Source organism: Tamandua tetradactyla, chromosome 16 (genome assembly GCF_023851605.1).
Source record: "Tamandua tetradactyla isolate mTamTet1 chromosome 16, mTamTet1.pri, whole genome shotgun sequence".
In the NCBI taxonomy this organism is placed as follows: domain Eukaryota; kingdom Metazoa; phylum Chordata; class Mammalia; order Pilosa; family Myrmecophagidae; genus Tamandua; species Tamandua tetradactyla.
Genome location: NC_135342.1, coordinates 22253041 through 22278099, shown reverse-complemented (window position 1 = coordinate 22278099; position 25059 = coordinate 22253041). Strand labels below are relative to the sequence as shown.

The 25059-nt window shown below is 39.9% G+C and overlaps 1 protein-coding gene across 2 annotated transcripts in view; it reads left to right on the top strand.

Annotated features, from left to right (window-relative positions):
• LOC143659107 (cell adhesion molecule CEACAM1-like) overlaps positions 1 to 25059 on the top strand; it is a 36129-nt gene that overhangs the window by 5256 nt on the left and 5814 nt on the right. Inside the window, exons 5-6 of one of the 2 annotated variants that reach the window (XM_077131737.1) lie at positions 1238 to 1516; positions 6319 to 6381. In XM_077131737.1, coding sequence (XP_076987852.1) covers positions 1238 to 1516; positions 6319 to 6371 — 332 coding nt within the window. In that variant the 3' untranslated portion in view covers positions 6372 to 6381. Of the gene's footprint in view, positions 1 to 1237; positions 1517 to 6318; positions 6382 to 25059 lie in introns of those variants that run through there. The other variant, XM_077131738.1, reaches the window with a different exon arrangement.

Sequence of the window (25059 nt, the reverse complement as noted above, 5' to 3'; positions counted from 1 at the left end):
AAGGGGGTTCTCTCAACCCAGAGACCCCTATGCTGTAACAGGGTCTTCCCAGCAGAGAAGGAATAAGCATCCGCAAGGTCAGGTTGCTTCCTTCTGTCACTAACATGTCCCCTTCTGACAGCTCTTGGCCACAGGAGCATGCAAGGTTTTGAAAACAAGCTCATGTGCTTGTTCCCCAAGTGAGGGGATGAACGAGCTTGCTGAGTTGATCAGCAGGACACGGCTGTGCCTCGCTGCTCTGCCCCCAGTTCCCCGGTGCCCTGACCCTGACATCATCTGTAGTCACACCAGGAGGCTAGAGAAGGACACAGGTGGCTTTGTCTTGGAGTCTGCTAACTCGTGCCAACAGTCGCTGCCCGAGCCTCCTTCAGATCGGGCTTCGGGGAAATGGGAAGGAGTGAGCTCTGGGGAAGACTCGTGTGAATCCTGCGGTGGCTCTGAAGTCACAGCTGTGTAATGCTGCGGACACTCTCCACACGTGGTCTACAAAAGGAGAACACGGAGCGTGATACACTGGGCATGTAGGTGGATGCACTCAAGACAGCCCTCATGGAAGGAAGGGCAAGTGCCCAAATGATACAGTTTATAGAGTAGCCTTTCGTTGACCTAGAAACCCCTTCTCTCTAGAGGTTTCCCTCACCGTGATATCCAATCCACAGCCAAAAATGTCCTCTTCAGATCGAGAAACCCATAGGTGGAGCCTCTGCAGGCCCTAAGGTAGTGAGCTGGGTCTTCCTCATTCCCTAATGAATTATGTCGGAAGAGGAAGCACCCTCCCTGTGTGTGTAAAGCTCCCCTGGCTCCAGAGATGGGCAGAGCTGGCAAGATGCCTTCCCCAACATGCACAGAACACAGGTGACAGCAGGGCCCTGCTCCTTATAAGTCCCAGAAGACCCTGGGAAAGGACCACGCAAACATCTTTGGGAGGGAAATTCCACCTAACAATGAGGTTGGTGGCCCGGTGGCTGAAAAGAGGTACAGGTGGTACAGGTGCTGATCCTCTAGCGATGTCTATGAACGTCTGGGGGGCTGCATCTCTTTGCTAGTGTTGGGAGGGGCAGCCCTCACCTCCAGAGATCACCTGGACCGAGACACAAGGCAGTCCGCAGGGTCCGAGCTGTCCATTGTTCTCCTTACAGAGCTCACTGCGGACCTGGAAGCCAGATGAGGCCTCTGAACAGGACAAAGGCCCCAGGCCCATTCCCTCCCAGCTAGTCCTGTCTTCTCTTTTTCACAGAGACTGTGACAAAGCCCACCATCCAAGCCAGCAATACCACAGTCACAGAACATAAGGACTCCGTGGTGCTGACCTGCCTGACAAACTATTCTGGAGTGTCCACACGGTGGCTCTTCAATGGACAGAGCATGCAGCTCACGGAGAGGATGGAGCTGTCCCTGGAAAACAGCACCCTCAGAATAGACCCTGTCAAGAAAGAGGATGACGGGAATTATCAGTGTGAGATCTCCAACGGGTTTGACTCCTCTGCAAGTGACTCCCTCAGGCTGACTGTGCACGGTGAGTGACCCTCACTCCCTCCTACGTCTTCTCTTGGTGGAATCTCTACCAAAGGTGTGCAAAATGGATAAAAGTAACAGATGGCTGAATTTCAGTAAAGAAAGGCAAAGTAGTTAAGCACTGAGGCTCTGAATCACGTATACTTATTTCATATCTTAGGTCTGGCAATTACTGTGTGACCGTGCAAGGATTCTTAATTTCCCTGAATCACAGATTCCTCAACTGAAAAACGCAATAAGAGTACCTGTTAATGGGATTACTACAAAGTTTTAGCATAAGAATCAATTAAACCTTTAGCAGAGTGCCACACATCAAAATCCTCATTTTAATGCCACGCGGTGCGGTTACGGGTCTTTTCTTCTTCTCAGTTTCTACATCCTCTTTTGCAATATTGCCCAGGGGGCGTCATGACTGCAGGTTGGGAGAGTGCTGCTAGCATCTGGGAGGTAGAGGCCCGGACGGTGCTGAACATCCCACATGACACAAGACGGGTCCAGTGTCATTGGAAGGAGATGGGGAAACCTGCTGGAAGCCCAGTTTCAGCTCCTCCGGGAGCAGCTCCGGTCCCTGATGTTTCCCATCTGCCCCGACCACCCTCCCTCCCCAGTCCCCTCCTCTTGCCTTGCTCAGTTCCACTCCATCTGAACATGCCCTTGCACAAAGGGAATTCCAGTCTCTCAACTCTCTTGGCCCCTTTTTGTCCTTTTAGCAGGAAGGAGCCACTAGGGGGCAGTCGTGCTCCTATTTGAGTGTAAGTGACCCTCAATCATCTGAGACAAATGCAAGAGGCTCCTTTTACTGCCACAATGCCTGGCTCTCCAATACTCTTTGGATTTGCCCAGACAGACAGCAGGGGCCCAGGGGAGTGCTTGCATTGGAGGATTGAGGTGGTGTGGGCTGGGGAGGGAGTGTGGGCTGGACACTCGGCTCGGGACCTGCCAGGGAGATGAGAGTGGTTGGTATTGAATGCTTTTCCCAGGACCTTAGTACTGTGTAGCTTGTATGCCTCCATCAATCTCAGTCGAGTCTGCAATTCCAAAGGGGATAAAGATATTCTGGTGATGCCTTGTATTTTGGCCTTAGTGTTTGTAAAGACAGCTGTTACATTCAATTTTATTTTGGGTTTCTGTGAGACAAGAGAATCCCAGAGTTCTTTACCAGAAGGTGAACAGCTTAAGGCATGGCCCAAGAGTTGGTAAAAATGTGCAAGAGAGGCCAACTGTTGGCCGGTTCACCCAGTGCAAACTTGGTTGCTTGAAGTGTGGCCAGTCGCGCTGAGCCTTGGATCCCGTTCTCTACCAGGGCACCCTGGCTGAGGGGCGGAAAGCAGAAACTTTCCACTGGACTCCATCACTAGCGATGGTGGTGATGCTCCTTGCACAATGTGTAAACTCCAGGGCTGTTCACTCAGTTGATCCCAAAGGCCTCCCCAGGTGGCCAAGTGGTCTGTGAGAGGAGAATCCTTTTACAGCACCATGGCATGTGGCAAAGGGCTGAGGGCAGGGGAGACACCCCCTTCTGTAACTGGATAAGTGCCCATGTTTGACTCCATCCTGTATTTAGGATGCCTCAGCAGCCATGCCAAGCTTGTGGGGTGCTGCTTTCATGTCCCGAGGCCTAATGAGCAGTTGGGTATAGAGATAATGGACTCAGGGTCTCTGAGAGCCTCCATTTGCAGGAGAAGCCCATGCGTGGCAGCAATTACTGCCCTAAGATTGTATAGAGCTGGCCAAGGAGGGCAGTTTCATGCATCAGAAGCCTGTGGGTGATTTATAGCCACCATGATTGGCTCAGAGATTCCACAAGACATGGGAGAAGGATGCTAAAATGAACGAATCTCTGAGTGCACCAATGGGATTGCCTGTTATATTGCAATTTGGACAGCTGAAGAGTCTTTTGTCAGAGTGGACCCCATTCGAGTTGGGACTATTGCATATAACAGCATCAGTGAGATTAGGTAAAATTTGTAAATGAGGAACATGTTATTTCCAGAACCCAAAAAGTACTAAAAGCTGTTGTGGCTGCTGGGAGGCTCACTCACTGTTCACGGGCACTGTCAGGGATGGAACGACCCTCGGTTCTTTAAATAATTGAATTTAGGCAAGGTGGCCGTGGCTTGCATTATGTGTGGTCCACAGCCCATCGCTTCTTTGAAGTTCTTTGTGTTCGTGTGTCCCTAAGGAGTGGGTCAAATGGATCTCCTCAGAGGAGGGCGTTATCGATACGTCTTACCTCTGTTCTGGGATGTGCTGGTTTGAAAGTATTATGTACCCCAGAAAAGCCATGTTTTAATCGTGATCCAATCTTGTGGGAGCAGAGCCATTTCTTTAAATCCTGATTCAATACTGTAGGTTGGAAACTTTAAATTATCTCCTTGGAGATGTGGCACATCCAACTGTGGGGTGACCTTTTGATTAGATGGAGATGTGACTCCAGCCATTCCAGGTGGGTCTTGATTAGTTTACTGGAATCCTTTAAAAGAGGAAACATTTTGGAGAGAGATAGAAAAGGATAGAAACGACAGAGCTGACAGAAACTTCAGAGCAGAGCTGACAGGCAGAGAATACAGGCATGGATGTTTGGAGATGCCTGGAGCCCAGCAGACATTGCCATGAGAAACTGAACGAGCCAGAACCCAGAGAGAGTCAAGGGAAGCCAAGAAATGAAAACCAGCCTCAGAGAAGCAAAGTGAGGAACCCCCATAGGAACAGAGGCTGAAAGCTTGGAGCCCAGGAGACAGGGGCCAGCCAGTGCCAGCCACGTGACTTCCCACCCATCAGCCTTTCTTGAATTAAGGTATCTTTTCCTGGATACCTTACTTTGGATAATTTTATAGACTTAGAAATGTAAAGTTGTAACTTATTAAATTCCCCTTTTTAAAAGCCATTCCCATTCTGGTACATCGCATTCTGGCAGCTTGCAAACTAACACACTGGAGAAAAGTGGATGCAGGTGAGGTCTTGCCTGTAAAGACGGCAGGGGCGTGTGATGGCAAAGCTGCTGGGCTGCCCCAGGGGTGACCCAGTAAAGGTGTATTGTGTGTCCTTTCAGAGGTGAAGGCAAAACTGTGGCTGAGAGGCTGTTGAAATGGAACATCATGGCCCACGTTATTTACTTTTTAAATTTATTTTATTTATTAAACATACCAACATACAAACACAAACATTCTTACCATATGATCATTCCATTCTAAATATATAATCAGTCACTCACAGTATCATCACATAGTTGCATATTCATCATCATGATCATTTCTTAGAACATTTGCATCTATTCAGAAAAAGAAATAAAAAGAAAACAAAAAAAATTCATACATATCATACCCCTTACCCCTCCCTTTCATTAATCACTAGCATTTCAATCTACTAAATTTATTTATTTTAGCATTTTTCCCCTTATTATTTATTTATGTTTAATCTATATGTTTTACTTGTCTGTTGATAAAGTAGATAAAAGGAGCATCAGACATGAGGTTTTCACAATCACACAGTCACATTGTGAAAGCTATATCATTATACAATCATCTTCAAGAAACATGGCTACTGGAACACAGCTCTACATTTTCAGGCAGTTCCCTCCAGCCACTTCGATACACCACAAACTAAAAAGGTGATGTCTTTCTTTCCGATTTCATTTGTGCCCCCAGCCCTCCTCGCTCTATCATTCTCACATTCAGCTTCTTTCAGTGTTTTAACATAATTGTATTACAGTTAGGTAGTATTGTGCTGTCCATTTCTGAATTTTTACAATCAGTTCTGTTGCACAATTTCTATCCCTTCAGCTCCAATTACCCAATACCTACCTATTTCTAGCTCCTTATAGTCTCAAAATTACCAACTGAAGTTTTTCAAGATCATTCACTAATATCAGTTCACATCAGTAAGACCATACAGTATGTGTCCTTTTGTTTCTGGCTAATCTCACTCAGCACTCAGCATAATGTCCTTTAGGTCCATCCATGTTGTTACATACTTCATAACTTTATTCTGTCTTACAGCTGCTTAATATTCCATCATATGTATATACCACAGCTTGTCTGTTGATGGACATTTAGGCTATTTCCATCTCTTGTTGACCAACCTTATAACAACAAAACGTCCACCACTTGCTAATGGGAGGGATTCAGCAATTTGAATAATATTGGGAATTGGGTAAGGGGCTTTAATGGTGGGACCACAACATCAAGGTTGAGACAATCCATTGTGAGGTGCCTTCATTTTTCCTAGGGTGAAGAACAGGTCAAGTTGAATTGCTAAAAGGAGAGGGAGTGGGACAATCAACCCTTTACTAATTAGATTGCATACACTGTCTTAATGCATTTTTTTAATTAAAAAAATTTTTTATAGTGTTTTAATTTGTTTGTTTGCTTCCTACTCTGATATCCAAATTCTTTTCTTTCTGTCATTCTCTCTCTCACTCTTGTTCTTGTTCTTTATTATACCGTATGTATTTCAAGGGGAAGAAAGTGATTATACATTTATTCCTCCAGAGAGCCCCAAATTTGTATTATCAAGGAATAATCAAGAAACATCAAGGTCAAAGAAGTAATGGACCATGGAATAGGTTCCCCACCCCAACCCCGGAACGTTTAGGTAAAATATATAGTTGATTCCCGGAGTCGAGCCCAGCCCGAATTTTAACTCTCAGGTGAAGGAGCACAATCAATCTAAATTTGAAAAAGGAAAGGGAAGAGACAAAGGACAAGCTTTTGGTGGGAATTCACTTATTAGTTTTCCTTTTGATAATCTCTAAGGGCTACACTCATCTACAGTTTAATGTGTGGCCTTGATCATTTATTTCAGTGCCCTCCACGAAACAGAAATCAGCAAGATACATGAATCCAGGCATTCTGTAGACCAAATGGAACCCAACGACCGGCTTTGCGTTTTCTCTCTTTAGCCTTTCCTCTAACTTCATTAGGTGAGTTCTGGGTCATTTGACCCAGCTTTGCCTTGCAGAACACAATCCCGCAGCTGCTCCAACGACAGGGCCTTTTCCACTTGGTCTCTCGCTTCTCTGACCGAGTTTTCATTTCTCCCACAAAGCCCAAGTCTCTCTTGCCCCCATTCTCTCTGTGGGCTGCCAGTGTACACGGATTCAAATCTAAATTGTGGTGTAAACAATGAAATCTCAAACCGCAGCCATCCCTTATAACCATTTTAAGTTCTTTTCACCCTGAACATTGCAAAACCAGTGCATGGTTTTTCAGTACAGGCTATGAGTACACATTGGCCCAGGAAGTCCACAAGTTAATGGGGTTGCCGACTCTTCTTTCCGTTACATGAATTTTATAGATAAGTGAATATATAACTGTCTAAACTGCTCCCCAGACATTGTTCTCTATCACAAGCCTAGAAAGCTGGAAAAACTTAAGCTTCATTTTAAAAAAACCACTCATTCCCCATTGGGAAGATTAACCAGGGACCAGTGTTGAAACTGAGAAGTTAGGATTTAAGGGATGGTTATAATTATTGAATCATTATACAGATATTCCTTTTTACTTTCTGGTACATTGGAGTAGGCAGAGGGAAATTCCTGAAATCCCTGCACTGTAATCCAGCTCCCTTGATCTCTGATATTGATTGTACAGCCTTTATCTTTGTGTCTTTGTGATTATAAAAACCTTGTGACTGACCTTCACGTGTAGCCATGTTATCTGGTTTTTCAACTTTGGAGTCTTCTGATCACTAAAGACAGCCCCTGATGCTTACTAATGAAGTGCCTTGGGTCGGTCCAGAACTAACCCACCCCAATTCCAAAGTTTTTTTTTTAATTTAATTTTTAATTAATTTTTAAATTAATAAAAAATTATAAGAAAGAAACACAACATTCTTAACATATGATCATTCTGTTCTACATATATAATCAGTAACACAATACCATCACATAGTTGCGTATTCATCATCATGATCATTTCTTAGAACATTTGCATCAATTCAGAAAAAGAAAAAAAAAAGACAACAGAAAAAGAAATAAAATGAAAACAGAAAAAAAAATGATACATACCATACCCCTTACCCCTCCCTTTCATTGATCACTAGCATTTCAAACTAAATTTATTTTAACATTTGTTCTCCCTATTATTTATTTTTATTCCATATGTTCTACTCGTCTGTTGACATGGTAGATAAAAGGAGCATCAGACACAAGGTTTTCACAATCACACAGTCACATTGTGAAAGCTATATCATTATACAATCATCATCAAGAAACACGGCTACTGGAACACAGCTCCCCATTTTCAGGCACTTCCCTCCAACCTCTCAAATATACCTTAACTGAAAATGTGATATCTACTTAATGCGTAAGAATAACCTCCAGGATAACCTCTCGGCTCTTTTTGGAATCTCTTAGCCATTGGCATATTATTTTGTCTCATTTCACTCTTCCCCCTTTTGGTGGAGAAGGTTTTCTCAATCCCTTGATGCTGAGTCTCAGCTCATTCTAGGATTTCTGTCCCACATTGCCAGGAAGGTCCACACCCCTGGGAGTCACGTCCCACGTAGACGGGGGGAGGGTGGTGAGTTTGCTTGTTGTGTTGGCTGGAGAGAGAGGCCACATCTGAGCAACAAAAGAGGCTCTCTTGGGGGTGACTCTTAGGCCTAATTTTAAGTAGGCTTGACCTATCCTTTGTGGGGTTAAGTTTCATATGAACAAACCCCAAGACTGGGGTCTCAGCCTATACCAAAGTTATCTTGATAACTGAGACTGGATCTAACCAAATTGGCCTGCCTGGCATGTGCAGTAGCTTAGACTTTAACCTGTAAGTGACCTATACCTCATTATAATCCTAAAAATCATACCCATCATCATATTAAGGCACCATTTTCTTACACACTTCCTGTGACTAGCAGGTAACCAGTCTGCGCATGCGCAGTAATTGGATCACCTCTAATGAGGTCACCTGGAGCCACTGGGCTCATTATCCTAAAACCTGCCCGTCTTTTGATACTATAACACTATCAGAATTCCTGCAGTTTGGGGAGACAGATTTTTGGGCCGACAGGCCATCTGCTCTCCTGCTTTGTGCCTGGTGATAAACTCTTCCTTTGAAACCGTGGTGTCTCAGGAATTGGTCATTGAGCACATCGGGCACAGAACTCACCTCCTTTGTCCAGGATGAAGACACCAGAATTTAAAAAAAAAATTTTTTTAAACATAACAACATACAAACATGAACATTCTTACTATATGATCATTCCATTCTTGGTATGTAATCAATAACTCACAATATCATCACATAGTTGTATATTCATCACCATGATAATTTCTTAGAACATTTACACCAATTCAGAAAAAGAAATAAAAAGAAAAAAGAAAAAATCTCATACATACCATACTCCTTACCCCTCCCTCTCATTGACTGCTAGTATTTCCATCTACCCAATATATTTTAGTCTTTGTTTCCCCTATTTTTTTCTATACCCCTTACCACTCCCTTTCAATGATCACTAGCATTTTAATCTACCAAATTTACTTTAACATTTGTTCCCCCTATTATTTATGTATTTATTTTTAAATTTATTTTATTGATTAAACCTACCAACATATAAACACAAACATTCTTACCATATGATCATTCCATTTTACATATATAATCAGTAATTCACAATATCATCACAGTTATATATTCATCATCGTGATCATTTCTTAGAATATTTGCATCAATTCAGAAAAAGAAATAAAAAGAAAACAGAAAAAAATTCATACATACCATATCCCTTGCCCTTCCCTTTCATTGATCACTAGCATTTCAATCTACTAAATTTATTTTAACATTTGTTTCCCTATTATTTATTTATTTAATTTATATTTATTAATTTTTTAATTTTTAAAATCTGTAACAAGCAAAAGCAAACATTCTTAACATATGATCATTCCGTTCTACCTATATAATCAATAATTCACAATATCATCACATAGTTGTATATTCATCATCATGATCATTTCTTAAAACATTTGCATCAATTTAGAAAAAGAAAACAGGAAAGAATTCATACATACCATACTCCTCCTTTTCATTGATCACTAGCATTTCAATCTACTAATTTTATTGTAACATTTGTTCCCCCTATTATTTATTTTTAATCCATATGTTTTACTCATCTGTCTGTACTGTAGATAAAAGGAACATCAGAAACAAGGTTTTCACAATCACACAGTCACATTGCTAAAGCTATATCATTATATAATCATCTTCAAGAAACATGGAACTCTACAGTTTCAGGCACTTCCCTCAAGCCTCTCCAATATACCTTAACTAAAAACGGGATATTTATATAATGCGTAAGAATAACCTCCAGGATAACCTCTCAACTCTGTTTGGAATCTCTCAGCCATCGACACTTTATTTTGTCTCATTTCTCTCTTTCCCCTTTTGATCGAGAAGGCTTTCTCAATCCCTTGATGCTGAGTCTCAGCTCATTCTAGGGGTTTTCTCAAACCCTTGATGCTGAGTCTCAGCTCATCATAGGATTTCTGTCCCACGTTGCAAGGAAGGTCCACAACCCTGGGAGTCATGTCCCACGTAGAGGGGGGGGGGGGCAGTGAGTTTGCTTGTTGTGTTGGCTGAGAGAGGCCACATCTGAGCAACAGAAGAGGTTCTCTGGGGGTGATTCTTAGGCCTAATTTTAATTAGACTTAGCCTATCTTTTGAGGGGATAAGTTTCATATGAACCAACCCTAAGATTGAGGGCTTGGCCTATTACTTTGGTTGTCCCCACTGCTTGTGAGAATATCGGGAATTCTCCACATGGGGAAGTTGAATTTTCCCCCTTTCTCGCCATTCCTCCAAGGGGACTTTGCAAATACTTTTTTATTCACTGTTCAAATCACACTGGGATTTATCGGGGCATCACTATGAACAAACCTACAAAATCTCAAGCTCTATTCAAGGTTCCATGTACTTATGGACACCAGGATTTTATGTAATCATTTTGCTTTGAAGGAAAAAAAAAAACCCTAATTGTCTTACATTTACTACGTTGTACTACATTTTTGCACTGCCTTTTCATATTGCATTTAACTAGGAAATGAAATCTTAAAGGAAGCATTTGCTCGATGACTCGGGGGGATGCTGGATAGTGACTTATGCATTTTAGGACGGCAGCCTGCAAGCCTGCTTTGCCTGGGTTTCTCTTGTCAGTGTTCTTTAAGACACTCAAGGGCCCCATTTGTAGCTCCGGTCAGTGCCTAGACTTCTGCAGCACGCACTGTGCATACAGAGTCTACTTCCTACCGTTTTTTTTTTAGTGCAATTTTATTGAGATTTATTCACACACCATATAATCCATCCAGAGTATACAGTCAGTGTTACCCAGTGTCAGCACATAGTTGTACAATCACCACCATAATGCACTTTAGAACATTTTCATTACTCAAAAAAATAAGATAAAATAAAAATATAAAAGAAAACCCTAAATATCCCATACGCTTTATACCTCCTATTGTTGACCCCTAGTATTAGGATGATATTAAGATATTACCTTTAATTATAGTCCATAGTTTGCAATAGGTACATTTTCTCCCATATATCACTCAACTATTAACTCCTCGCAATAGTGTTGTACATTTGCTCTAGTTCATGAAAGAACTTTTTAAATATTTGTACTGTTAACCACGGTCTTCATCCACCATGAGATTCACCGTGTTATACATTCCCATTGTTTCCACCTCTAGCTTTCCTTCAGGTGCCATCCCTGACTCTAAACTACTCCTTTCAGCCACGTTCACTCAGAATTCAGCACTGCTAATTATACTTACAGTAATGTGCTACCATCACCTCTATCCATGTCAAACGTTTAAGTACAACATCGTTAGACTTTCTGCACATATTAAGCAACCGCTCCCCGTTCTCTAGCTTCATTCTATCCACTCCTAACCTTTATTCTAGATTTTATATCTATGAGTTTATATAATTAGTTCATATTAGTGAGACCATACAACATCTGTCCCTTTGTTTCTAACTCATTTCACTCTCAACATAACGTCCTCAAGGTTCATTCACGTTGTTGCATGCTTCAGGACTTCATTCCTTCTTACTGCTGAATAATATTCCGTCACATATAAATACCACGTTGTGTTTATCCATTCATCATTGATGGGCACTTGGGTTGCTTCCATCTTTTAGCAATTGTGAATAGTGCTGCCACGAAGATCAGTTTGGAAGTGTCTGTTCATGTCCCTGCTCTCAGATCTTCTGAGCAGTTCCTGAATAGCAGGCTTGGCAGGTCGTAAGGCAACTCTATACTTAGCTTTCTGAGGAAACGCTAAACCATCTGCCACAGCGGTTGTACCATTTTACATTCCCAGCAGTGAATAAGTGTTCCTATTTCTCCATGTCCTCTTCAACACTTGCGGTTTCCTGTTTGTTTAAAAGTGGCCATTCTAGTAGGTGTGAAATGATATCTCATTGTGGTTTTGACTTGCATTTCCCTAATAGCTAGTGAGAACAAGCATCTTTTCATGTGCTTTTTAGTCTCTTGTATCTCCTCTTCAGAAAAATATCTATTCACGTCTTTTGTCCATTTTAAAATTGGGTTGTTTGTATTTTTATTATTGAATTGTAAATTCTTTTTATTTACTTATTTATTTATTTATTTTTTAAATACCAAAAAACACCAAAGAAACGCAAACATTCTAACTTTTGATCATTCCATTCTACATATATAGTCAGTAATTCACAATATCATCACATAGTTGCATATTCATCATCAAAATTGTAGGTTCTTTATTTATTCTGGATATCAAACTCTCATTAAATAAGAGTTTCCAAATATTTTCTCCCAATGAGTCAAGCTGTCTTTTCACCCTTTTTTGACAAAGTCCTTTGAAGCATAGAAGTATTCAATTTTGAGGCGGTCCCATTGATCTACTTTTTCTTTCATTGCATGTGCATTGGGGTGATCCAAGAAACTACTGCTTATCACTAGATCTTGAAGATGTTTCCCTTTATTTTCTCCTAGGAGTTTTATGGTACTGGCTCTTATATTTAAGTCTTTGATCGATTTTGAATTAATTTTTGTGTAGAGTGTGAGATAGGGATCCACTTTCATTCTTTTGCTTATGGATATTCAGTTCTCCTAACACCATTTATTGAAGACACTATTCTGTCCCAGTTGAGTGGATTTGGGAGCCTTGTCAAAAATCAATTGACCATAGATCTGAGGGTCTATTTCTATGCTCTCAATTCAATATGACTGATCACTATTTCTATCTTTATGCCAGTACCATACTGTTCTGACCACTGTGGCTTTATAATATTCTTTAAAGTCAGGAAAAGTGAATCCTCCCACTTCACTCTTCTTTTTCAAGATGTTTTTGGCTGTTCGAGGTCCCTTACCCTTACAAATAAACTTGATAAACTAGCTTTTCCATTTCTGCAAAGTAGGCTGTTGGAATTTTGATTGATATTGTCTTGAATCTGTAGATCAATTTGGGTAGAATTAACATCTTAATGACCTTTATTCTTCCAATCCATAAACATGGGATTCTTTCCATTTATTTAGGCCTTCTTTGATTTATTTTATCAATGTTTGTAGTTTTCTATGTACAGGTCCTGTACATGCCTGGTTAAGTTTATTCCTAGATATTTAATTCTTTTAGTTGCTATTGTAAATGGAATGTTTTTCTCCATTACCAATTTGGATAGCTCATTACTCATGTATTTCTATAACACAGTGGTTTTTGGATGTTGATCTTGTATCCTGCCACTTTGCTGAACTTGTTTATTAGCAAAGTAGCCTTGTTATTTTGGGGAGATTTTCTAAATATAGGATCATGTCATCTGCAAATATTGAAAGTGTTACTTCTTCCTTTCTGATGTGGATGTCTTTTATTTCTTTCTCTTGCTCTAGTTAGAACTTCTAGCACCAGGTTGAATAACAGTGGAAACTGTGGGCACCCTTATCTTGTTCCCAATCTAAGAGGGAAATCTTTTCATCTTGCACCACTGAGTATGATGTTAGCTTTGGGTTTTTCATATATGCCCTCTATCATATTGAAGAAGTTTCTTTCAATTCCTGCCTTTCAAAGTGTTATTATCAAGAAAAGATGTTTGATTTTGTCAAGTGCCTTTTCTGCATAACTCAAGATGATCATGCAGATTTTCCCTTTCATTTTGTTGATGTGGTGTATTACATTAATTTATTTTCTCATGTTAAACCACCCTTGCATACCCGGAATAAAACCCACCAGGTCATGGTGTGTCTGATTCTTTTAATGTGCTTTTGGATGATTCAATCTGCAAGAATTTTGCTGAGGATTTTTGCATCTATATTCATTAGAGAGATTGGTTTGTAGTCTTCTCTTCTTGTAGTATCTATAACAGGCGTTCATATGAGGGTGATGCTGGCTTCATAGAATGAGGCTTCAACAAATGAGTTGGCAACATAAAATGATGTTGGCTGCACAAAAGAGGTAGGGTTCCATCTTCTTCAATTTTTTGGAAGAGTTTGATCAGGAATGGCGTTAATTCTTGTAATGCTTGGTAAAATTTACCTGTAAAGTCATCTTGTCCAGGGCTTTTCTTTGTTGGAAGATTTGTGATAACTGATTCAATCCTTTAACTTGTGATTGCTTTGTTTTATCTCTTCTCAAGTCAGTGTAAGTTGTTCATATGTTTCTAGGAAAATGTCCATTTCATCTAAGTTGTCTAGTTTGTTGGCATACAGTTGTTCACAGTATTCCCTTATGATCTTTTTTTATTTCTTCAGGATCAGTGGTAATGACCACCTTCTCATTTCTGATTTTATATGCATCTTCTCTCTCTTTTTTTTTATTTATTAAAAAAAATTAACTAACACAAAATTTAGAAATCATTTAATTCTACATATGCAATCAGTGATTCTTAATATCATCACATAGATGTATGATCCTCATTTCTTAGTACATTTTCATCGATTTAGAAAAAGAAATAGCAAGACAACAGAAAAAGAAATAAAATGATAATATAGAGAAAAAATAAAAATACAAAAAATATATAAAAAACAAACAAACAAACAAACAAAAAACTATAGCTCAGATGCAGCTTCATTCAGTGTTTTAACATAATTACATTACAATTAGGTAGCATTGTGCTGTCCATTTTTGAGTTTTTGCATTCAGTCCTGTTGCACATCCCTTCAGCTCCAATTACCCATTATCTTACCCTATTTCTAACTCCTGATGGTCTCTGTTACCAATGACATATTCCAAGTTTATTCTCTAATGTCGGTTCACATCAGTGAGACCATACAGTATTTGTCCTTTAGTTTTTGGCTAGTCTCACTCAGCATAATGTTCTCTAGGTCCATCCATGTTATTACATGCTTCATAAGTTTATCCTGTCTTAAAGCTGCATAATATTCCATCGTATGTATATACCACAGTTTGTTTAGCCACTCGTCTGTTGATGGACATTTTGGCTGTTTCCATCTCTTTGCAATTGTAATTAATGCTGCTATAAACATTGGTGTGCAAATGTCCGTTTGTGTTTTTGCCCTTAAGTCCTTTGAGTAGACACCTAGCAATGGTATTGCTGGGTCATATGGCAATTCTATATTCAGCTTTTTGAGGAACCGCCAAACTGCCTTCCACAGTGGTTGCACCATTTGACATTCCCACCAACAGTGGATAAGTGTGCCTCTTTCTCCACATCCTCTCCACCACTTGTCATTTTTTGTTTTGTTGATAATGGCCATTCTGGTGGGTGTGAGATGATATCTCATTGTGGTTTTGATTTGCATTTCTCTTATGGCCAGGGACATTGAGCATCTCTTCATGTGTCTTTTGGCCATTTGTATTTCCTCTTCTGAGAGGTGTCTGTTCAAGTCTTTTTCCCATTTTGTAATTGGGTTGGCTGTCTTTTTGTTGAGTTGAACAATCTCTTTATAAATTCTGGATACTAGACCTTTATCTGATATGTTGTTTCCAAATATTGTCTCCCATTGTGTAGGCTGTCTTTCTACTTTCTTGATGAAGTTCTTTTTTTTTTTTACTCTTTTTTTAAATTTTTATTTATTTTTTTTATTAATTAAAAAAAGAATTAACAAAACAATTAGAAATCATTCCAATCTACATGTATAATCAGTAATTCTTAATAACATCACATAGTTGCATATTCATCATTTCTTAGTACATTTGCATCGATTTAGAAAAAGAAATAAAAAGACAACAGAATAAGAATTAAAACAATAATAGAAAGAAAAAAAAACAAAAACAAAAAACCTATACCTCACATGCAGCTTCATTCAGTGTTTTAACATAATTGCATTACAATTGGGTAGTATTGTGCTGTCCATTTCTGAGTTTTTATATCCAGTCCCGTTGTACAGTCTGTATCCCTTCATCTCCAATTATCCCTTCTCTCTCTTTTTTTTTTTAATTAACGGAAAAAAAGAAATTAACCCAACATTTAGAGATCATACCATTCTACACATGCAATCATTAATTCTTAACATCATCACATAGATGCATGATCATCATTTCTTAGTACATTTGCATTGGTTTAGAAGAACTAGCAACATAACCGAAAAAGATATAGAATGTTAATATAGAGAAAAAAATAAAAGTAATAATAGTAAAATCAAAACAAAACAAAACAAAACAAAACAAAAACCTATAGCTCAGATGCAGCTTCATTCAGTGTTTTAACATGATTACTTTACAATTAGGTATTATTGTGCTGTCCATTTTTGAGTTTTTGTATCTAGTCCTGTTGCACAGTCTGTATCCCTTCAGCTTCAATTACCCATTGTCTTACCCTGTTTCTAACTCCTGCTGAACTCTGTTACCAATGACATATTTCAAGTTTATTCTCGAATGTCCGTTCACATCAGTGGGACCATACAGTATTTGTCCTTTAGTTTTTGGCTGGATTCACTCAGCATAATATTCTCTAGGTCCATCCATGTTATTACATGGTTCATAAGTTTATCTTGTCTTAAAGCTGCATAATATTCCATCGTATGTATATACCACAGTTTGTTTAGCCACTCTTCTGTTGATGGAGATTTTGGCTGTTTCCATCTCTTTGCAATTGTAAATAATGCTGCTATAAACATTGGTGTGCAAATGTCCGTTTGTGTCTTTGCCCTTAAGTCCTTTGAGTAGATACCTAGCAATGGTATTGCTGGGTCGTATGGCAATTCTATATTCAGCTTTTTGAGGAACCGCCAAACTGCCTTCCACAGTGGTTGCACCCTTTGACATTCCCACCAACAGTGGATAAGTGTGCCTCTTTCTCCGCATCCTCTCCAGCACTTGTCATTTTCTGTTTTGTTGATAATGGCCATTCTGGTGGGTGTGAGATGATATCTCATTGTGGTTTTGATTTGCATTTCTCTAATGGCCAGGGACATTGAGCATCTCTTCATGTGTCTTTTGGCCATTTGTATTTCCTCTTCTGAGAGGTGTCTGTTCAAGTCTTTTTCCCATTTTGTAATTGGGTTGGCTGTCTTTTTGTTGTTGAGTTGAACAATCTCTTTATAAATTCTGGATACTAGACCTTTATCTGATATGTCATTCCAAATATTGTCTCCCATTGTGTAGGCTGTCTTTCTACTTTCTTGATGAAGTTCTTTGATGCACAAAAGTGTTTAATTTTGAGGAGCTCCCATTTATTTGTTTCCTTCTTCAGTGCTCTTGCTTTAGGTGTAAGGTCCATAAACCCGCCTCCAATTGTAAGTTTCATAAGATATCTCCCTACATTTTCCTCTAACTGTTTTATGGTCTTAGACCTAATGTTTAGATCTTTGATCCATTTTGAGTTAACTTTTGTATAGGGTGTGAGATATGGGTCCTCTTTCATTCTTTTGCATATGGATATCCAGTTCTCTAGGCACCATTTATTGAAGAGACTGTTCTGTCCCAGGTGAGTTGGCTTGACTGCCTTATCAAAGATCAAATGTCCATAGATGAGAGGGTCTATATCTGAGCACTCTATTCAATTCCATTGGTCAATATATCTATCTTTATGCCAGTACCATGCTGTTTTGACCACTGTGGCTTCATAATATGCCTTAAAGTCCGGCAGCGTGAGACCCCCAGCTTCGTTTTTTTTTCCTCAAGATACTTTTAGCAATTCGGGGCACCCTGCCCTTCCAGATAAATTTGCTTATTGGTTTTTCTATTTCTGAAAAATAAGTTGTTGGGATTTTGATTGGTATTGCATTGAATCTGTAGATCAATTTAGGTAGGATTGACATCTTAACTATATTTAGTCTTCCAATCCATGAACACGGTATGCCCTTCCATCTATTTAGGTCTCCTGTGATTTCTTTTAACAGTTTTTTGTAGTTTTCTTTGTATAGGTTTTTTGTCTCTTTAGTTAAATTTATTCCTAAGTACTTTATTCTTTTAGTTGCAGTTGTAAATGGAACTCGTTTCTTGATTTCCCCCTCAGCTTGCTCATTGCTAGTGTATAGAAACACTACAGATTTTTGAATGTTGATCTTGTAACCTGCTACTTTGCTGTACTCATTTATTAGCTCTAGTAGTTTTGTTGGGGATTTTTCCGGGTTTTTGACGTATAGTATCATATCGTCTGCAAACAGTGACAGTTTTACTTCTTCCTTTCCAATTTTGATGCCTTGTATTTCTTTTTCTTGTCTAATTGCTCTGGCTAGAACCTCCAACACGATGTTGAATAATAGTGGTGATAATGGACATCCTTGTCTTGTTCCTGATCTTAGGGGGAAAGTTTTCAATTTTTCTCCACTGAGGATGATATTAGCTGTGGGTTTTTCATATATTTCTTCTATCATTTTAAGGAAGTTCCCTTGTATTCCTATCCTTTGAAGTGTTTTCAACAGGAAAGGATGTTGAATCTTGTCAAATGCCTTCTCTGCATCAATTGAGATGATCATGTGATTTTTCTGCTTTGATTCGTTGATATGGTGTATTACATTAATTGATTTTCTTATGTTGAACCATCCTTGCATACCTGGGATGAATCCTACTTGGTCATGATGCATAATTCTTTTAATGTGTTGCTGGATTCGATTTGCTAGAATTTTGTTGAGGATTTTTGCATCTATATTCATTAGAGAGATTGGTCTGTAGTTTTCTTTTTTTATAATATCTTTGCCTGGTTTTGGTATGAGGGTGATGTTGGCTCCATACAATGAATTAGGTAGCTTTCCCTCCACTTCGATTTTTTTGAAGAGTTTGAGCAGAGTTGGTACTAATTCTTTCTGGAATGTTTGGTAGAATTCACATGTGAAGCCATCTGGTCCCGGACTGTTCTTTTTGGGAAGCTTTTGAATGACTGATTCAATTTCTTTACTTGTGATTGGTTTGTTGAGGTCATCTATTTCTTCTTGAGTCAAAGTTGGTTGTTCATGCCTTTCTAAGAACTTGTCCATTTCATCTACATTGTTGTATTTATTAGCATAAAGTTGTTCATAGTATCCTGTTATTACCTCCTTTATTTCTGTGAGGTCAGTGGTTATGTCTCCTCTTCCATTTCTGATCTTATTTATTTGCATCCTCTCTCTTCTTCTTTTTGTCAGTCTTGCTAAGGGCCCATCAATCTTGTTGATTTTCTCATAGAACCAGCTTCTGGTCTTATTGATTTTCTCTATTGTTTTCATGTTCTCAATTTCATTAATTTCTGCTCTAATCTTTGTTATTTCTTTCCTTTTGCTTGCTTTGGGGTTAGTTTGCTGTTCTTTCTCCAGTTCTTCCAAGTGGACAGTAAATTCCTGAATTTTTGCCCTTTCTTCTTTTCTGATACAGGCATTTAGGGCAATAAATTTCCTTCTTAGCACTGCCTTTGCTGCGTCCCATAGGTTTTGATATGTTGTGTTTTCATTTTCATTCGCCTCGAGATATTTACTAATTTCTCTTGTAATTTCTTCCTTGACCCACTCGTTGTTTAAGAGTGTGTTGTTGAGCCGCCACGTATTTGTGAATATTCTGGCACTCTGCCTATTATTGATTTCCAACTTCATTCCTTTATGATCCGAGAAAGTGTTGTGTATGATTTCAATCTTTTTAAATTTGTTGAGACTTGCTTTGTGACCCAGCATATGGTCTATCTTTGAGAATGATCCATGAGCACTTGAGAAAAAGGTGTATCCTGCTGTTGTGGGGTGTAATGTCCTATAAATGTCTGTTAAGTCTAGCTCATTTATTGTAATATTCAAATTCTCTGTTTCTTTATTGATCCTCTGTCTAGATGTTCTGTCCACTGATGAGAGTGGGGAATTGAAGTCTCCAGCTATTATGGTAGATGTGTCTATTTCTCTTTTCAGTAATTGCAGTGTATTCCTCACGTATTTTGGGGCATTCTGGTTCGGTGCGTAAATATTTATGATTGTTATGTCTTCTTGTTTAATTGTTCCTTTTATTAGTAGATAGTATCCTTCTTTGTATCTTTTAACTGTTTTACATTTGAAGTCTAATTTGTTGGATATTAGTATAGCTACTCCTGCTCTTTTCTGGTTGTTATTTGCATGATATCTTTTCCCAACTGTGCTGGTTTGAAAGGAAGTATGCCCCCTAAGAAAAGCCATGTTTTAATATAAATCCCATTTCTTAAATGCAGAATAATCCCTATTCAATACTGTATATTTGAAACTGTAATGAGATCATCTCCCTGGTTGATGTGATTTAGTTAAGAATGGTTGTTAAACTGGATTAGGGGATGACATGTCTCCACCCATTTGAGTGGGTTTTAATTAGTTTCTGAAGTCCTATAAAAGAGGAAACATTTTGGAGAATGATAGATTCAGAGAAATTCAGAGAGAGTAGAGAATGCTGCAGCACCACGAAGCAGAGAGTCCACCAGCCAGCAACCTTTGGAGATGAAGAAGGAAAACGCCCCTGGGGAGCTTCATGAAACCAGAAGCCAGGAGAGAAAGCTAGCAGATGACGCCATATTCACCATGTGCCTTTCCAGCCAAGAGAGAAGCCCTGACTGTGTTCACCGTGTGCCGTCTCACTTGAAAGAGAAACCCTGAACTTCATCGGCCTTCTTGAACCAAGGTATCTTTTCCCTGGATGCCTTTGATTGGACATTTCTATAGACTTGTTTTAATTAGGACATTTTCTTGGCCTTAGAACTGTAAACTTGCAACTCATTAAATTCTCCCTTTTAAAAGCCATTCCATTTCTGGTATATTGCTTTCCAGCAGCTAGCAAACTAGAACACCAACATTTCACTTTCAACCTATGTTTATCTTTGGGTCTAAGATGTGTTTCCTGTAGACAGCATATAGAAGGATCCTGTTTTTTAATCCATTCTGCCAGTCTATGTCTTTTGATTGGGGAATTCAGTCCATTAACATTTAGTGTTATTACTGTTTGGGTAATACTTTCCTCTACCATTTTGCCTTTTGTATTATATATATCATATCTGATTTTCCTTCTTTCTACACTCTTCTCCATGTCTCTCTCTTCTGTCTTTTCATATCTAACTTTAGTGCTCCCTTTAGTATTTCTTGCAGAGCTGGTCTCTTGGTCACAAATTCTCTCAATGACTTTTTGTCTGAAAATGTTTTAATTTCTCCCTCATTTTTGAAGGACAATTTTGCTGGATATAGAAGTCTTAGTTGGCAGTTTTTCTCTTTTAGTAATTTAAATATATCATCCCACTGTTTTCTTGCTTCCATGGTTTCTGCTGAGAAATCTACACATAGTCTTATTGAGTTTCCCTTGTATGTGATGGATTGTTTTTCTCTTGCTGCTTTCAAGATCCTCTCTTTCTCTTTGACCTCTGACATTCTAACTAGTAAGTGTCTTGGAGAACGCCTATTTGGATCTATTCTCTTTGGGGTGTGCTGCACTTCTTGGATCTGTAATTTTAGGTCTTTCATAAGAGTTGGGAAATTTTCAGTGATAATTTCTTCCATTAGTTTTTCTCCTCCTTTTCCCTTCTCTTCTCCTTCTGGGACACCCACAACACGTATATTTGTGCGCTTCATATTATCATTCAATTCCCTGAGCCCCTGCTCAAATTTTTCCATTCTTTTCCCTATAGTTTCTGTTTCTTTTTGGATTTCAGATGTTCCATCCTCTAGTTCACTATTTCTAGCCTCTGTCTCTTGAAATCTACCATTGTAGGCTTCCATTGTTTTTTTCATCTCTTCTACTGTATCTTTCATTCCCATAAGTTCTGTGATTTATTTTTTCAGACTTTCCATTTCTTCTTTTTGTTGATCCCATGCCTTCTTCATGTCCTCCCTCAATTTATTGATTTGGTTTTTGAAGAGGTTTTCCATTTCTGTTCGTATATTCAGAATTAGTTGTCTCAGCTCCTGTATCTCATTTGAGCTATTGGTTTGTTCCCTTGACTGGGCCATATGTTCAATTTTCCTGGTGTGATTTGTTATTTTTTGCTGGCGTCTGGGCATTTAATCAGATTTCCCTGAGTGTGGGACCCAGCAGGTTGAAAGACTTTCCTGTGAAGTCTCTGGGCTCTGTTTTTCTTATCCTTCCCAGTATGTGGTGTTTGTCTGTCTGCGGGTCCCACCAGCAAAAGATGTTGTGGCTCCTTTAACTTTGGAAGACTCTCGCTGCTGGGTGTGTGGTGGAGACAGAGGAAAGGTTGTAGGTTGGTTTTAATGACTTCAAATTGTGAAGTCCTGGGATCTGAATTCCTTGAGAGAGGGATTCCACCTGAGTTGCATTTCACCCCTCCCGCGGGGAAGGTTCAGGTGGTAGAGAGCCCTGAAAGCAGCCTGTTTCTGCGTTCAGGGCAGTCACAACCTGTGTAATCCCAGCACTGAGCCCAGAGGCAACCAAGCCTCCACAGAAACAGCTGCAGAAGGCTCTGTTTCGCCCCCTTTCCTCTTTTTCAGTTAGCCCAATAGGCGACTTCCGCCTTGATCAGTTTTGCCTGAGCTGAGGGCCTATTTTTAGTAGTCAGAAGTTGTTCATTAATGCCACTATTGGTGTTAGGTTGGACTCAGTCTCTACTACTGTTGGAGACTCTTTCCTTTCCCTCCGGGAAGTCGCCTGTGGGGGAGGGGCGCCGGCCGCTGCGGCTTGGGGAACTGCCGATCCGAGGCTCCCAGCTGGCCCGGGAAGGAGGGAGGGAGGGGGGCCGGCCACCAGCCGCCGCAGCCTGGGGAAGCACGCACCGCTCGGGGACCTCACCGCAGTGGAGTCTCGTAGCCGGTCCAGCCGGTCCAGACTGGGGTACACTGTGTGTTTGGTCTCTGTCATGGCTCCAGGAGCTGTTCTGTACTGTTTCTAGTTATTTAGTAGTTTTTCTGGAGGAGGAACTAAGACGCGCACACTTTACTAAGTCGCCATCTTCTCCGGAAGTCCTCTTCTCTCTTTTTTTAATCTTTGGTGATCTAACTGAGGGCTTGTTAAATTTTATTATCTTCTCAAAGAACCAACTTTTCTTTTTATTGACTCTCTCTATTTTTTGTTGTTATTGTTATTGCTCTACATTCCATTTATTTCTGCTCTAATCTCTGTTATTTCTTTCCGTTTGCTTGCTTTGGGAATAGTTTGCTGTTCATTCTCTAGTTTCTCCAGTTGTTCACTTAGATATTTGATTTTAGCTTTTTCTTTCTTTTTCTTGGCATGGGCAGGCTCCGGGTATCAAACGTAGGTCTCTGGCATGGCAGGCAAAAACTCTGCCACTGAGCCACCGTTGCATTGTCCTCTTCCTTTTTCATGTATGTGTCTGGGGCTATAAATTTCCCTCTCATCACTGCCTTCACTGCATCCCATACATTCTGATATATTGTGTTCTTATATTCATTTGTCTCGAGATATTCACTGATTTCTCTTGCAATTTCTCCTTTGACCCACTAATTGTTTAAGAACATGTTGTTTAACCTCCATACATTTGTAAAAATTCTGGTTCTCTGGTTATTATTTCCAACTTCCATCCATTATGATCAGAGAAAGTGCCTTGTATAAGTTCAATCTTTAAAAAATTAAGATCTGTTTTGTGCCCCAGCAGGTGGCCATTCATGCCAGTAAAGCTGTTTGCATGGACTTTTTTTCCCCATCAGTGTGCTAGTTTGAAGCTGCTATGTACCCCAGAAAAGGCCATGTTCTTTTAATCCGTTCCTGTGGATGCAGACCTGTTTGGGATGAAACCTTTGGGTTAGATTATTTCAATTGAGATGTGACCCACTTGATTCAAGGTGGGTCTTAATCTTTTTACTGGAGTCCTTTATGAGAGGATAAAAGACAGAAGTAACTTAGAGAGAGAGAAAAAAAGACCCAGAGAAGCTAGAAGCTGAAAGCAATGCAACCCAGGAGCAAAGGACCAGCAGATGCCAGCCATGTACCATCCCATGTGACAGAAATGTCCCGTATGCCGGCAGCCTGTCTTCACAGTTCAGGTATCATCCTGTTAATGCCTTAATTGGGGCATTTTCATGGCCTAAGAGCTGTAAATTGTAAGTTAGTAAGTCCCCACCATAAAAGCCAATCCATTTCTGGTATATTGCATTTCTGCAGCTTTAGCAAACCAAAACACCATCCTTTTATTTTCAATGGTCCTAAAGTGAGTCTCTCATAAACAGCACATAGTTGGATCATATATATATGATGAGATATCATCAACTGGAAACACATCAAATCTCTCCAGAATAGGACACAAATCCCTAGGCAACATTCATCCCTAAACTTGCTATCCTACAACTCAAATAATACAACATGAACAAAACAGCATTACATTCCTGATTTCTGTAACTGATCATGTGGTCGAAGTTCATATTTATCACTACCTTCTTCCACTACCCATTCCATGTTCCCTTTACCCTCAGCAAGCACTTCAGCTGGCCGTGGTTCTCTGCCTGGTGGGGTGACCCAAACCTTCATTCCTGAAGTTTCAGAGCCATTGGTAGTCCTGCCTGGATTGGGTTGTTGCAGTTTTCCATTGATTTTAATCACAGGGCATGGTAGTACTAAAAGATGCCCAAGGGGATCTCCTATATTCCAGGAAATCTCTTCTTTACCTCCATTATGTAGTTGCAGTCCTATTTTCACCTGATAGTCAGGGTCAATTATCCCAGACAATAATGTAATCCCCTTCTTGGTTTGTTAATCCAGAGGCATGAGTAGTCCAAAGTGACCAGGTGGCAGTCTTAGATTCCAGTTCAATGGAATCATTGTTGTTTCTCCTGGTGGAAACATTTCCCCTTTTGGAACTAAAACCTGTAGACCAGCAGAGCTCAAGGTTGCAGGGTCAGGAAGCAAAAATTTTCCTAGTGGATCACTAGGGGTAATAGTGAGTGGTACCACTCCTGTTTCCACCCCTTGGTTCCTGGACCCATGGATCCTGGCTATGGGAGAAACAGCACCATACAGCAGATGCTGATTCAGAGCATATACAACTTCCTGGAGAACATTACCCCAGCCCCTCAAGGTATTGCCACCTAGTTGGTACCGTAATTGAGTTTTCAAAAGGCCATTCCACTGTTCTATCAATCCAGCTGCTTCTGGATGATGGGGAACATGGTAAGACCAGAGAATTCCATGAGCATGTGCCCATTCCCACACTTCATTTGCTGTGAAGTGTGTTCCTTGATCCGAAACAATGCTGTGTGGAATACCATGACAATGGATAAGGCATTCTGTAAGCCCACAGATGG